This window comes from Ciconia boyciana, chromosome 6, assembly GCF_034638445.1.
Source record: "Ciconia boyciana chromosome 6, ASM3463844v1, whole genome shotgun sequence".
In the NCBI taxonomy this organism is placed as follows: Eukaryota; Metazoa; Chordata; class Aves; order Ciconiiformes; family Ciconiidae; genus Ciconia; species Ciconia boyciana.
In genome coordinates, this window is record NC_132939.1 from 62709291 (window position 1) to 62722148 (window position 12858).

Below are 12858 nucleotides of genomic sequence, written 5' to 3' on the forward strand. Positions count from 1 at the left end.
TGAAAACTTCTAATGTGGTATCTAAAGTGCTGTCTTCTTCCTTTTATCAGAGCAGCACGTAGTATTTTAAGCCATAGAAAACAGTCCCTTCGTTTTCAGAACAGACATGTAATAAAGCTGTACCCTTTGATTACTCTCCAGTGCAATTCCTTTAGTTTCCCAGAGCTTTAACTATAATGCAGATAGTCCTGAGATTAAATGTGTGTGCTTGCACAATCTTTACTGGTTCATTTAAGTCTTCCTTCAAAGCATTTTACATTTTTCAAAGGCCAACACCAATCCAATTGACTGCTTAAAATGCAGCCTATTACAAAAGCAAAGCTATAAGCTCCAGACAAAAACATTCAGCCTTTCATACTAATCACAGATAAAGTGGATTTGGCAAAAGGTAATTAGAGACGTCTAGAAGACTTCTGTATTCTGATGAAATTTGAATGCTTTCTCCAATACAACTTAAATATTTAATACTAAGTAAAACCAGAATAAAGTGGGAGACACGTATACTTAAGAAAATAAGTATTACTTTGGAAAAAATCAAAAGGAAGATTGGTTTCAGTAAACTGAACTGCAGTAGGAAGTTGTTCATGACAGCATAAAGCAAGAAGCATGTTTGGTTAACCATCAGACCGGTGGAAGAATGAATTAAGAAGTGCTAACAAATCCATATACATGCACTTTTAATACATAATCTTTATCTACCTGTAAAATAGTAATTTGTACCCAACCAGAGAATACGATGCAGGACAACTTATTTGGAATAAACAATCCTCCCAGCACCCTGTTTTCATATAACAAAGAAAAAAATAGAAAGTAAATTCAACTGCAAAATAAATGAGACATCAAAGCACGTTGCTCTCAATAACATTCTTTAAGTGTCATATCTTGGCCCGTATCCCAGGATACCCTTGGAAATGACACATTGCATCTCAATGGGATTCTTTCAACAAAATATTTTAATACATAAATTCAGGTCTTATTCTAATTTATTTGATTAAATAAACCTCTGTGGGCATTACGTGCAACAGATGTCAGAGCCTGATGGGCTTTTGTTTCAATTCCTAATTATTTGTGAAATTGCCATTTATGAATGTTATCACATAATAAGACCAATAAATAATCCATCTAAAAGGCGTAAGTATGACTCCATTCTGAAATGGCAAAAATCAAAGTTTTAAAACAATATCAGGTTTCAAGGACAGTTCACAAAGTAAAAAGCTCGAGTGTTCTGCCCTAGCTAAAGTAAAGGACAAACCAGCAACTTTGTTTCTTACCTACCAAAACCCAAATATGAAGTGAATAACACAATCTTTTGCCAGGGATAAATGTATAGTCTCACCACCATCAGCGAGAAACATAGACTAAGAAAGTCAGTTGTTCACAATTTACTTAATTTCCCCATTTTGAGAATAATGATTTCAATAGTTCCTCTTTTCCAAGAGATATTTTCAGATTAAATTCTAAAAACACTGGCACTCAGATTATAGAACATTTCCTAGCTTTCATAAGATTATTTTTACCAATCCAAGGCCATGATCATGCAACTGTCTCTAGACTATGTAAAACTTTGCCACTCTTCAGACAGAAGAAGTTTAATTGAAAACTACCTGGAAGCAGAGTGAAGACTCCTCTTTATTTCAGTGACTGTGAGAGAATAAAAATACCCACTTATTTTGCATATTATCACAAATACTAAAAAATGAAATTCCTGAAGTTGTAAAAACAACATGCCTATAATCTGTCTACCAGAAACCTGTATTTAGAAATTTATGACTAATCAGCCAAAACTCCTGTGTACCTGCTTAGTTTTAAGAATTTTTATGGATTCCGTTCTTAAAATGAGGCAAACATTTAAATTCCCAACAAAGCAATGCCCTAAATAAAGATTTTATTGCCATTTTACCCTATTTCAGTGATACAGCAGAGAACAGTGTATATGCTATATGGTGCTTTCCTATCATGTATTTTAAAAGGTGAAATGAGAATCTGAAAATTTGGCTTTTGATTTTGTGTTTTTCTCCGATAACTTTACAGCATCAAATACATTTATTTTTGCCTCCTTGCTATTATTTTATTTAGATTTGATCCTACGGTAACAACATAATAAGACATCTTAAAAGACAATAAATATGCCTGCAGAATTCCTGGCACATAAGCAGAGGATCTGTCAAGTCTTCACTTAAAAAAACAAAAAAAACCCCAAAAATATAAAACCACAAGCATTAAGTGCATTTTATTTGCAAATATCGTATCCAAACAAATCGTGTAATTACTTGCGTTGAAGGAAACTAAAAGGCTACTATGTTTTTTCCTTCTAATAGCAGGAAAAATATAATTATCCTGATAGCACCTTTGATAGACAGATATCAAGTCTAGACCTGAGTGTTTTCAATGACAGTGATTACAAAACATGCCTTCCTAGATTGTTTTATTGCCTATTGGTAAAAATGGTTTCTTAATGTTTAATTCAAAAAATACTTTCCACATGAGACACTATTTCTTGTTCTGTCATTGATTACTGATGAAATTAAAATGATTCCAGCCTGCTTTACAACATTCCTTTACATTTTTGTGATAAGTAGTAATTTTTCTCTTCAGTTGTGTTATCCTTTGCATGAACATGCCCAGCCATCATTACCTTCTCTCAGCTATTATTTCCCTAAACTTTTCATCATTTTTGTTGTTTGTTGAACTACATCCAGTTTATTTGAAACACTGCATTATCTTCTGCACTATCTTTGAAGATAATCATGAAAATTCCACACCATTGACACCCTGGAGGAGACATTACAAAGACAGTCAAGGTTTACGGCACAACAGCACATCATTGCACATAAAAGGCACATACCACCCAAGAAAGATTTTTTTTTACCTATAAAGATGTTAAAAAGCTGTATTTTACCCATTTTAAAGTTACTGTGATAATTCTTGCACAAAGGAAGCATCTGAGTTAAATTTCATGGTGTCTTATAATACACTAGGACATAAACCAGAAAAATACATACAGGATTAAGTTTCCATAAAGCCCAAATGATCTCGCATATGAAATTGGAGAAGGAATTTAATCCACTTTTATAATGTGGTCAGGGCACATGACTTCCACCCCATCTCCATAGCTGCCTGCTACAGCCACGGAGCCAGAATAGCAACCCCGGCTCCTCCAGGCCACTTGTGTGGCTCTAGTGACCCATCACCTGGCCGGCTCTCGTGGCCAGGGCCGGGGATGCGGCAGGCTCCCGGCACAGCTGTTCAGTGGCAGCATTCCTTGCTACCCCCCATGCAGCCACGCTCCCCGACTTCAGCGGCGTGCAGATGCCAGCACTCGGCCAGGTAACTTCAGAGCAGAGTGACTGGTTGAGTATATTCATCTTCCCGTTCTGAGTTATGTTCATTTTTAACTTGCCTCAAGAACCTCCTCCTGTTTACCCCCAGCACTGGTACCTGCAGGAGAAAACACACCGAGGTGCAGACTGCCTTCGTTTCCTTCACCCTGCAAACTCCCTCTGATGGAAAACTATACTTTTCAGTTTTCTTTGTAATAGATAAAGCATAAAGCCTCTTTTCTAAGCAAACAGTTAAACTAAATTAGGAATTTGTTTTAAATGTGAAATAAATTAATCTCTTTACTTAAAAGAAGCCAATCTTATAAGGCAGGAATATTACTTCCTCCTCCTTTTAGAGAGATAAGAAGTTTTCTATTAAGTTTTTCTATTAAGAATTTTTAAGTCACTGAGCCACTGTGACATGTTTTTGTAGTTAAAAACACAGCATAACAAGGGTACAGAGTTGTAAGGTTTTTGGTCCTAATGCCTTTTCCTTGTCACATGACATTTTCAGGGTTAAGAGGAACTCACATAACAATCTTGCATACAATTCAGTCTCCTCAAATTTTTTTCTTTCAAATGTAGTGTACTTTACAGTGAATTTTTCATACTTGTAAACAGACAAGTAGCCATAATTTTGCTTTATATCCATTCACAATGCAATTTGAAAGTTGCCCTTCTATTTGTCAACTAGCAAAAAGTACGGTTATGTTCCTGTTCTCGAACGTTATTACTCAAAGCACAAAAGCGAGCACATGACTGTACACTGACCTTCATCTGTTCCCAAATTATGTCTTTTAAAAGCCTTGAATCTGTTTAAGGGGAGTTGCTGAAACCTGAAACGAACTTGGTCTATTGCTTTATAAATTAGATGAATGTCAAACTTAAGTATTACATTTCAGGCTCTTACTGTACTAAATATAGCAAAATTAGGATAAGGGAGAACTAGAACGTGAGACTGGTTTTAGAGAATAATTTTTTGTTACAGACATCGATGATTACTTTGTAATATTTGGTACGTTTCTATTTCTGACAGAACATCACCATAAATTTGCAGAAGGAAAATGTTCTCCTGATGAGATTTTTTATTTTTAAAAGCCATGACCTTAAAAAAAAATTTAACAATTCCTTTCCCTGCAAATCACACCACCACAAATTGCTAACTAGTTCTGATAGACCCTAGTCTAAGAAGCATCTTGAAATACACCTTGCATTTAAATTTTCATCTCTTGCACTCCGCTTGATTTTCATAAGGATACGTTTAATAATGAGCAAACGCACCATCTGAGTATTCAGAGGAAAAGTAAACTTAATTAGAAAAGCAAACAGTGCATAAAATAACTGCAGAAAGCATCTTTTGCTCTGTGTCACTGCCTAACACAACAGGCCAGAACTATGTAACACTTGCAAGCACCACCTCAATAAACTTGTTAAATAATTACAATTGAAAAGAGGTAATCAAGGATTTTTATTTTTCTTCATTCATTTTTAGTAATTTTCACTGTGGTTTCTAACAATGTAATAAAACCTTGCAATGAGCTCCTATAATGTTCATCTGCATGTTTCAAAGAAAGATTAACTTAAACTCCGCAGGACAAGAATGATAGTAAATGCATTATTTTCCAGTAGAAAAATGGCTTGTAAGTTGACAGATTTCTTGACAAGTTTACAAATTTTTGACAGTTGTCAGATGGGAACTGTAACATTCATTAAGTATTTAATCTACTTATAAAATCCTAGAAACCTTCAGGTGGCAAGAGACTTTTGGAGATCATCTGATCTAACCTCCTGATGAAAACAGGACTAACTTCTAAGTTAGGTCTGATTTCTTGTTCAGTCAAGGTTTGAATTTCTCGAAGGATGGAGGTTCCTCAACCTGTCTGAGCAAAGGGTTCCAGGGCTTAACTACTCTCCATGGGTATGTTTTTGTGTCCTGGGTCTTCCTTCTGTTACAATTTAAACCTAAATATAGTAGGAAATGCTGCTGCTTTTGTCTATACGGACACTCAATTGACTTTTGACAACACAGGTTTTGAAGGTTGCCTTGGTAACAGTTTATTGTGTGGCCAGTAATAATTTTGCAAAAAGTTTTTTTTTTTTTTCTTTAACTGGTATAGAGGGATTGAGAGCAAGCAGTTGCATGTTCAGCAGAAATTACAACCTGAATAAAGCAGAGGCGACTCCAGGACTGATACCCTAGTCCTGAACAGTCTTGATCTTAAGAACACTCAGGAGCCACACGCTGTAGACTCAAGCCCAGGTCTGCAATAACTAAGAAGAAAAAAGAGAGGGGGGAAAAAAAAGGAATATCTAATAAAAAATCTGCTATTTCAGCTTGTGCTAGTGTCACCCCAGCTTGCGTATGGTTAATTGATCTTGTCCTACTGCAATATATTGTGAGATTTTACAAGGAGGTGACTCACACTTAAGGCAAATGAAATGACTACTGCAGTCGTCGTGTTTTTGTCTTTGTATAATTTAATCAGCTGTTCATCTGAACAGTTGGAAAGGATAAATTTATACAAAAATAACTTCATTTCTCTTGCTAAAAATTTTCCTGTATTAAGTCTATATTCTGAATATCTGTTGAATATTGGCTTATGTTGACCTCATTTGAAACGAGAAAGAATCCAGCACACAAGCTCTCAGTTCCTTTGGAACCCCAAAGGAACCCAGCACACAAGCTCTCCGTTCACTGCCATACAGCAAGGAAGTCAGCCTTAAGCAAATGTTTACTTATGCTGATGAAAGAGGATGACAGATAAAGGCATAAGTTAGGCTCAATGTCTGTTTTTATATTATTAGCACAGTATTTTTTTTGTGTATTCAGTATCATTAGATTCATTACACATACCAATTATATGTAAATGTATAATATATACGTGTACTTTACATATCTGGCATTCCAATGCCTATGGTCAATTTAGGTAAACAGCCTTTTTAAAAAAATTTGGAGCATTTAACACTGTTACAGCATTTTCAGAAGTAAAATAAGTTTTGAGCACTTTTGGAAAAGGGGTCTTAATTATAGAAAAGAGATCTTAATTACGGAAAACACCTACAATCTTCCTGAAGAAGACATATGCACTAGGAAGTACTGACCAGCAGGACGTGTGTCCCAGAAACCCCTCCTCTTCTTCAAGATTTTATCCTTCATTAGGAGTAATGAACCTCTAAGAGACCCCGAAGTATGAAGTCCTCTATGCTCTTCAGCAACTAGACAATGTGACTTTTCCATGTAACTAGCATCACAGCTGTCCTATTAAAATACTATAAAATGGAGGGCTTCAATGCGTTATAAGGAATTTTGAACCTGACTGATCTATCTGATAATAATTGGCTTCATATTCACAAATAGAATTTATGTAAAACCATGGATTTGCTATACAGAAAGTTCACATTATTACCTTTGGTGTCAGAAGTTGCACTGAATTTACTTATAAAACAGCATTAGACATTCTACAGTTCAACAGTAGTCACTAATAAGTTAGGATGGCAGCTGTTGTACATCTGAAGCTAACAAATGTTATGTGACCAGAGATGACTGGCATGACATGTGGCCGTAGCCTTTTTATACAGTTATGTTCTCAACTATTTTAAAAATGTCCACAAAAGTCCTTCAGAAATACTGTTCTCAAGAAGTTCATGGAAAACTGATCCTTTAATATTTACCCCACTCAGTTAGTTGCATACATTCACACATTATCACAGAGCGATAATCTAAAGTTTAAACAAAAATAATAATACAAATTATTCATCTGGAAGTCATGTTCTCAGCACTGTGACTTGAAGCTGGATTAATTTGCTTGAAAGTACGGGGCATATATTAAATTTCCAGCAATCAATTATCATTTCAGCCTTTGTATCTGCGATCATAAATTCAGGCACATGCCCATATGGATAGACAAAGTGCAAAGACAGAACTGTCTTCCAGGCAAATTCCAAGAGCAAGTGTGAAGTTCAGTACTGAAATATCACTCTCTTTTCTGTCCTCATTCTCAAGCAGTACATGCATTTTTAATCTATGTAATATTTTCCCATTCTTCCTGGAACTTTTACCTTCATAATGTTTATATTGATAAAAAGTCTTGCTATCACTTTATGTCCATCCCAGGTACCTACACACAAAAAGACTCACTGTAAGGATTTTGAGGCTTCCAACAGAGAAGAATTTCCAAAAATGCCATTGATTTTACCTACTTATTTCACGCACAAGAATACATCTCTCAACATGGTTCCGGTTATAAGTCACAATTTCTTTTGCCATTAGTGTTTTGCTACATTTTTTACATTTAATAGGTTTAGAAAAGCTATGTTGTTATCTTTGCTTTTTACTTTTATCTTCTAGTACCTGAATTTTCAGTGACTAGATTAAATATTTATACTTTTAAAAAAAGATATATGAATATTTTAGTATTTAATAACTCTGAGACTGGGTCTGTTTCATATAATACCCTATTTGTTATAACTTTGCATGAACCGATCTTTGAAGTCAGGAGTTAACTGCTTTTCTTCCCTGATAGGAGAAATACAATTGGAAAGACAGAACAAAGTTGCTGACTATCCATTTCTTCCCGCGTGCTTAAGAGAGGGTTTTGGTGTACAGAATGGAGGGCCTGAAAGGTGTCAGGCATTTGTAAAGTTACTTGAATCAGGTTTTGCCTAAAACATCCTTATATAGCAGTGATGGAGAGGATTAAAATAAAAAAGTTAGCATAATACTAGATTTACTCAAACATAAAACAGAATCTCTACTTTATTCCAAGTAATTACCAGTGAAAAAAAATCAAACAGTATGACCATAAGTATAGATTACTTTTTAACAGTCTTTATATTAGGACAATTCCTGGGATTGTATATTGCAAGGTGAGAGAGTACGGTCACATACTTGGGACCAGACCATTTAATGGCACAAATAAAAACAGGGTTAAGTACGTGGGGGGCAGAGTCCTTCCTTCAGGTGATATTTTCACATTCAAAAAAGAAAATTTCATACAATCCAAACTTTCAGTTCCATCTTCTATGTAATCATGAAAATGTACAATGCATCATGTGCCAAAACTCTAATATTTGAAAAGTCAAGCACAGACTAAACTTACTGAAAACGTAATAAACCATGAGGAGATTTTAAAATTTCTGCTAATTCTGTCTAAAATAGTAGAGAACTATCTGCAAGTATTACACAAGAAGTGAGAATTGAAGAGGAAGTTGGAGGAAAAAGAAGTGACTCCACATCAACAAGATTTGACCAATGGAAGAGAACACAGTATGAAAAACAACATAAAGACAAAAGGAAATAATGTGATTCCATCTGTTACCTGTCATGTGTCCTCATAAAATCCCAGAACTTCTTAGTGCCATTCTAGGGGAAAAAAACAAATAAATCCATCAGTAAAATTAATTCCAAGTGAAAAATTACTATAATGAAATTTAACAAAATTTTTAAAGGCATTTCTTTGAAAATTTGGTGTAGCTGGTTTTATTTATGAGACCATTATTCCGCATTTTGACAGTAAGTATAATAGATGCTGAGAATCATCTTAGGACAGTTCAAAATCTTAGATCCACAATATTATGCTGACAACTAACTTAAGATGTGGTAGTCTTTGGGCCCAATTTTGGCCACAGTATCAACTTCAGATGCCCAATCTAATCATTCAGGTGCTAGGAAGCTGTAAGCAGCTACATTTTAACCAGTAAAATAACCCATAGATCTAAGTTTTTCGATGTCCAGAAATGGTCTTATCTTAGGAGGATAGCTCAGCGCTTACCTCCTACCTAAACTCATTTGGGATCCAGGAACAAGACATCCTTCCCTCTAACCCCTTACAAGGCCCAACAGCTGTTACTCTGCACTGCTTGTGGTGGCAAACATACTGTCAAACAGTAGGCTCGAAGTCACAGCACTCATCCAAGAACTGGGAGACTTAAGATGGTTTATTTTCTCAAGTTGGGCCAATTTGTGTCCTCTGCTATCTTAAAAGAACGACACCCACTACAGCACTGCTGAAACCAATCCCTGAAAACAAGCATTCTTCCACAGTTATAATGAACACTTGCTTACGGTTATATTCTATCTTCTATAATCACCTATATCAATTAATACACACCAGTTAAGAGAGACATGAATATAATTCTTTACCCTGCTTATCAGAAGCGTGACGGTATTTTCCAGCTGAAATACAACTCAAGAGATTTCACTCCTATACATCAGTTTTCAGTCTATATAAGGAATCAGTATGCAACCAGAGGAAATTCTTTTGGTTGATACCTTTCTCTTATTAGCAAAGCAAAACCCGACCTGCTGAAAACCTACATACCTAAAATACGCTTAATGTGAAAAGCAGCACAAACTCTCTATTATAAAGTATGGTTAAATGGATGATCAAACCCTGAGCAACTGGTTAATGATTTAAAGCAGGTAAATGTGAGCAATGAAAGAAGAATCAAGTTCAGTTGGTGGGTAAAGGTGCCAACCAATATAGACAGGCCCTTCAGCTCTATTACAGATGTCATGGCTACCAAGTACACAACAGCTGGTGGGGATTAGATAACAAGCACTCTGGTTCAGAGATTAAGCTCCTGAGCTTTATGAGTTTACCAAGTTTTTTGGAAGAGTGACTGTTTGCTTGCTAGCTGGGTTTTCCTTCATTCCCACAACTCTAATTATACACAGTTGTTCACCTCAACAGAAACTCTAGTCTACTCTTCCACTGGTATCTGTGCATACCTTCTGCCAGCATTGACAGCAATCAAACGCGTGCATTGGAAGAGAAGCCCTGTCATTGTTTAAATGCAATATAATGTTGAAAGAGAAATAAAGACAGCAAATTCTCAGTGTGAACTGAAATATTAAAGCTATTGTTTAGCAAGCTGAGTGTATATCCAATCTGTTCTACCTGGTGAGAGACAGAGGAACAACTTTGAAAGGATTATGACACAACAGATAGTTGCAACACTTGAACTTAATACCATAGGCTATATTGTGTGGTAAAATAATTTAAGGTATTAAATGTGTAAGGTCTGCTCAACCCTTTTGTAGGTTTATTTCTACCTGTAAGACATGTATTTGTGGGATTTTCTCTTGTTTGCAGACTGCCGTGCAATTTTCTATTTGACATGAGTGAGTTGGGAAACTGTGGACCACGGATAATGTCTTCTGCATGTACCTTCATGTTGATACTCCCGTTTCAACCTTCCCCTGCACCAAGTGGTAAGATGTGCTACCATCATTCATTCTCCCTTTGTTGTGTCCACCTGGGAGAAATGCAGGTGTCCAGCTGATGGAGATGACAAAAACGCCTGAATCAAGGCTCTCCTTGCATTAATTTAGGCTATTAGTCCTGTGATACCACTTTCTAACGTATGATCCCAGCAACAATCTTCCTGGCTCTTTCCTCCTGCCATCATTTTGCAAATTATAGAGCCTGATTGCTTGGGAGCACTTAGGAAAGGGTTTCAAATAGCTGAGGAAAATTACACCCTAGAGAATGATCCTCATCCAGATGGGATTCATCAGATTTGAATGACCTCTTCTAAGGGATGAGCCCCATTAGCATTAACACAATCTACCTCACAAACGTGCACATAATTTTTAACAGAAAGTAAAAGAAGAAACTTAGTACCTAAAAAGAAATTAATCAGAAAATAAAATCTGTATTTTCTATTTTCTAAGTGGCTGGAGAGCACATAAAGCACTTTCTTTAGAACATGATTTGATTAGTTTAAGACCCAAATTCAAAACCAGCCACAGGCTAAATTAATTTGAGTCTGTCCGTTCAAGATGTTGGTTATCATCATACACTCTGACTGGATGATGTTTGTTAAGCTATTTTCTGCTTGTATTTGAATTAAAAAAATTATTTCATATGATCAACCTGCACCTGTCCAAATAAATAAATCAATAAACAAATGAAACATTCCAATATCTCATTGTTTACAGTGGCAGAAACTCAAATGAGCCCCATTCATGCCCTATTGTCCAAGTAAAATGTAATTTGAACCCAACCGTATGGAGTTGAGTTTCTATTGTACCCAATGCGTGGTTCTTTCCTAACAGACTAGTATGAAGGTTGCTAATTATTAATAGCATGTAAACAGTTACCAATGGTTCTTATGCTACTTTACATACTTTACAGAACATTAATTCTAACCAGTTTCTGACCAAGTACATCAAGCTGTATGTAATATCTCTATCTTATCTTTAAGACAAAAATATTAATTGTTGAAACTGATCAAGATTCATGCTTTTAAAAGCCAAGTAGCCATGATTACATGTTAAACTGTTCCATTCCATATATCCTGATCTTTGACAATGCTGTCCTATCAGCACAGTTACAGATAGTTGGAAAGAATTAAAGGTATCAATGGTCAATCAACATCACTCCCAAAAAAAGAGAAGTATCTTTGTGAAATACAAAAGTTCTCTCAAACCCTTAATGCTCTTCATTTTAATAAACATATATATTTTCATTATTTTAAAATAGTCCATTCTCCAATGTCTAACAAGGAACAATCAAAGTATCTCTCAATGAAGTGAGAGAAGTAAGTATAATTGATTGCTGGGAGATCTAAACACTGACGATGGGAAGGAGAAAAAAATATATTACCACATTTAAGAAAGATTAAAAAATTATTCTTCAAATAGGAAATGTGTCCTGTGATGTTTTATAAAGACAAATATGTCAAAAGTATTTTATATTAGTTTTTATCTGTTCAGAAATGCAGTTCTGATACTGCAACAACCTTGTATAACACATATTTGATTTGGTAAATCTTTAATCACAAAGTAATCACACTCTAGTTCTGTGCTCAGTGATCAGGTTCTGTGATGTTGCAATGCTGAACTAGTGCATATAGTATGTGTAAATTAATAAAGCTGTATTCCAGGAGAGGCAGCATGTGAGACAACTTCGTTTCATATTACACAGAAGACAGATTACTTACATAAGCACAAATTGCATAAGAAAGCTGTATCAGGTCAGATGAGATGTCCATCTTGCCTGTCTCTAACAGCGAAAGGAAAATTTAAGAACAGAGGAAGCATACAGCAATGCTTCCCCAGAATACTCTTCCAAGCTTTTGACAAAAGGCAGCTGAAGGCTGTCAAAAGACGATCCCTCAAAAAGGCATCCAAATTAAACACAGTCCTCCCCCCACCCTGAAAAGCAAGCACAAATAGCCATTTCTATACTATTTCAATGTGCAATAGCATGTCACAAGTCCTGCTCATCTTGTCTATAAGACTGACTTGATAATGGCATTGACAACTTAGAATTGCAACAGTATGCTACCAGCTTGACAGTCTGCACAAGGAGAACTCTATCCCTTTTGGTTCAAGTGATTCCAGGACAACCATGCACTGCAAAGAGTTCTCTGCTAGACAAGTGTTGACAGTGCATGCAAGTTCAGCAGATGTGACTCCTACCAGTGGAGAGCTGTTTATGATGCCACCCATACTTGATCTGTACATTCTCTGTCCTCCTTCCATCCTTGAAATCATTCTCCTAAGACTCCTCCTGCATCTGCTCAATGCCAT

General features: G+C 35.8%; 1 protein-coding gene across 2 annotated transcripts in view; it reads right to left on the minus strand.

The window, feature by feature from the left end:
• The window catches only part of NUDT14 (nudix hydrolase 14), a 63212-nt gene that overhangs the window by 25946 nt on the left and 24408 nt on the right, over positions 1-12858 (minus strand). For both annotated transcript variants that reach the window (XM_072865550.1, XM_072865549.1), the window contains one exon: positions 8639-8682. In XM_072865550.1, the coding sequence (XP_072721651.1) occupies positions 8639-8655 (17 nt within the window). In that variant the 5' untranslated portion in view covers positions 8656-8682. The remainder of the gene's footprint in view (positions 1-8638; positions 8683-12858) is intronic.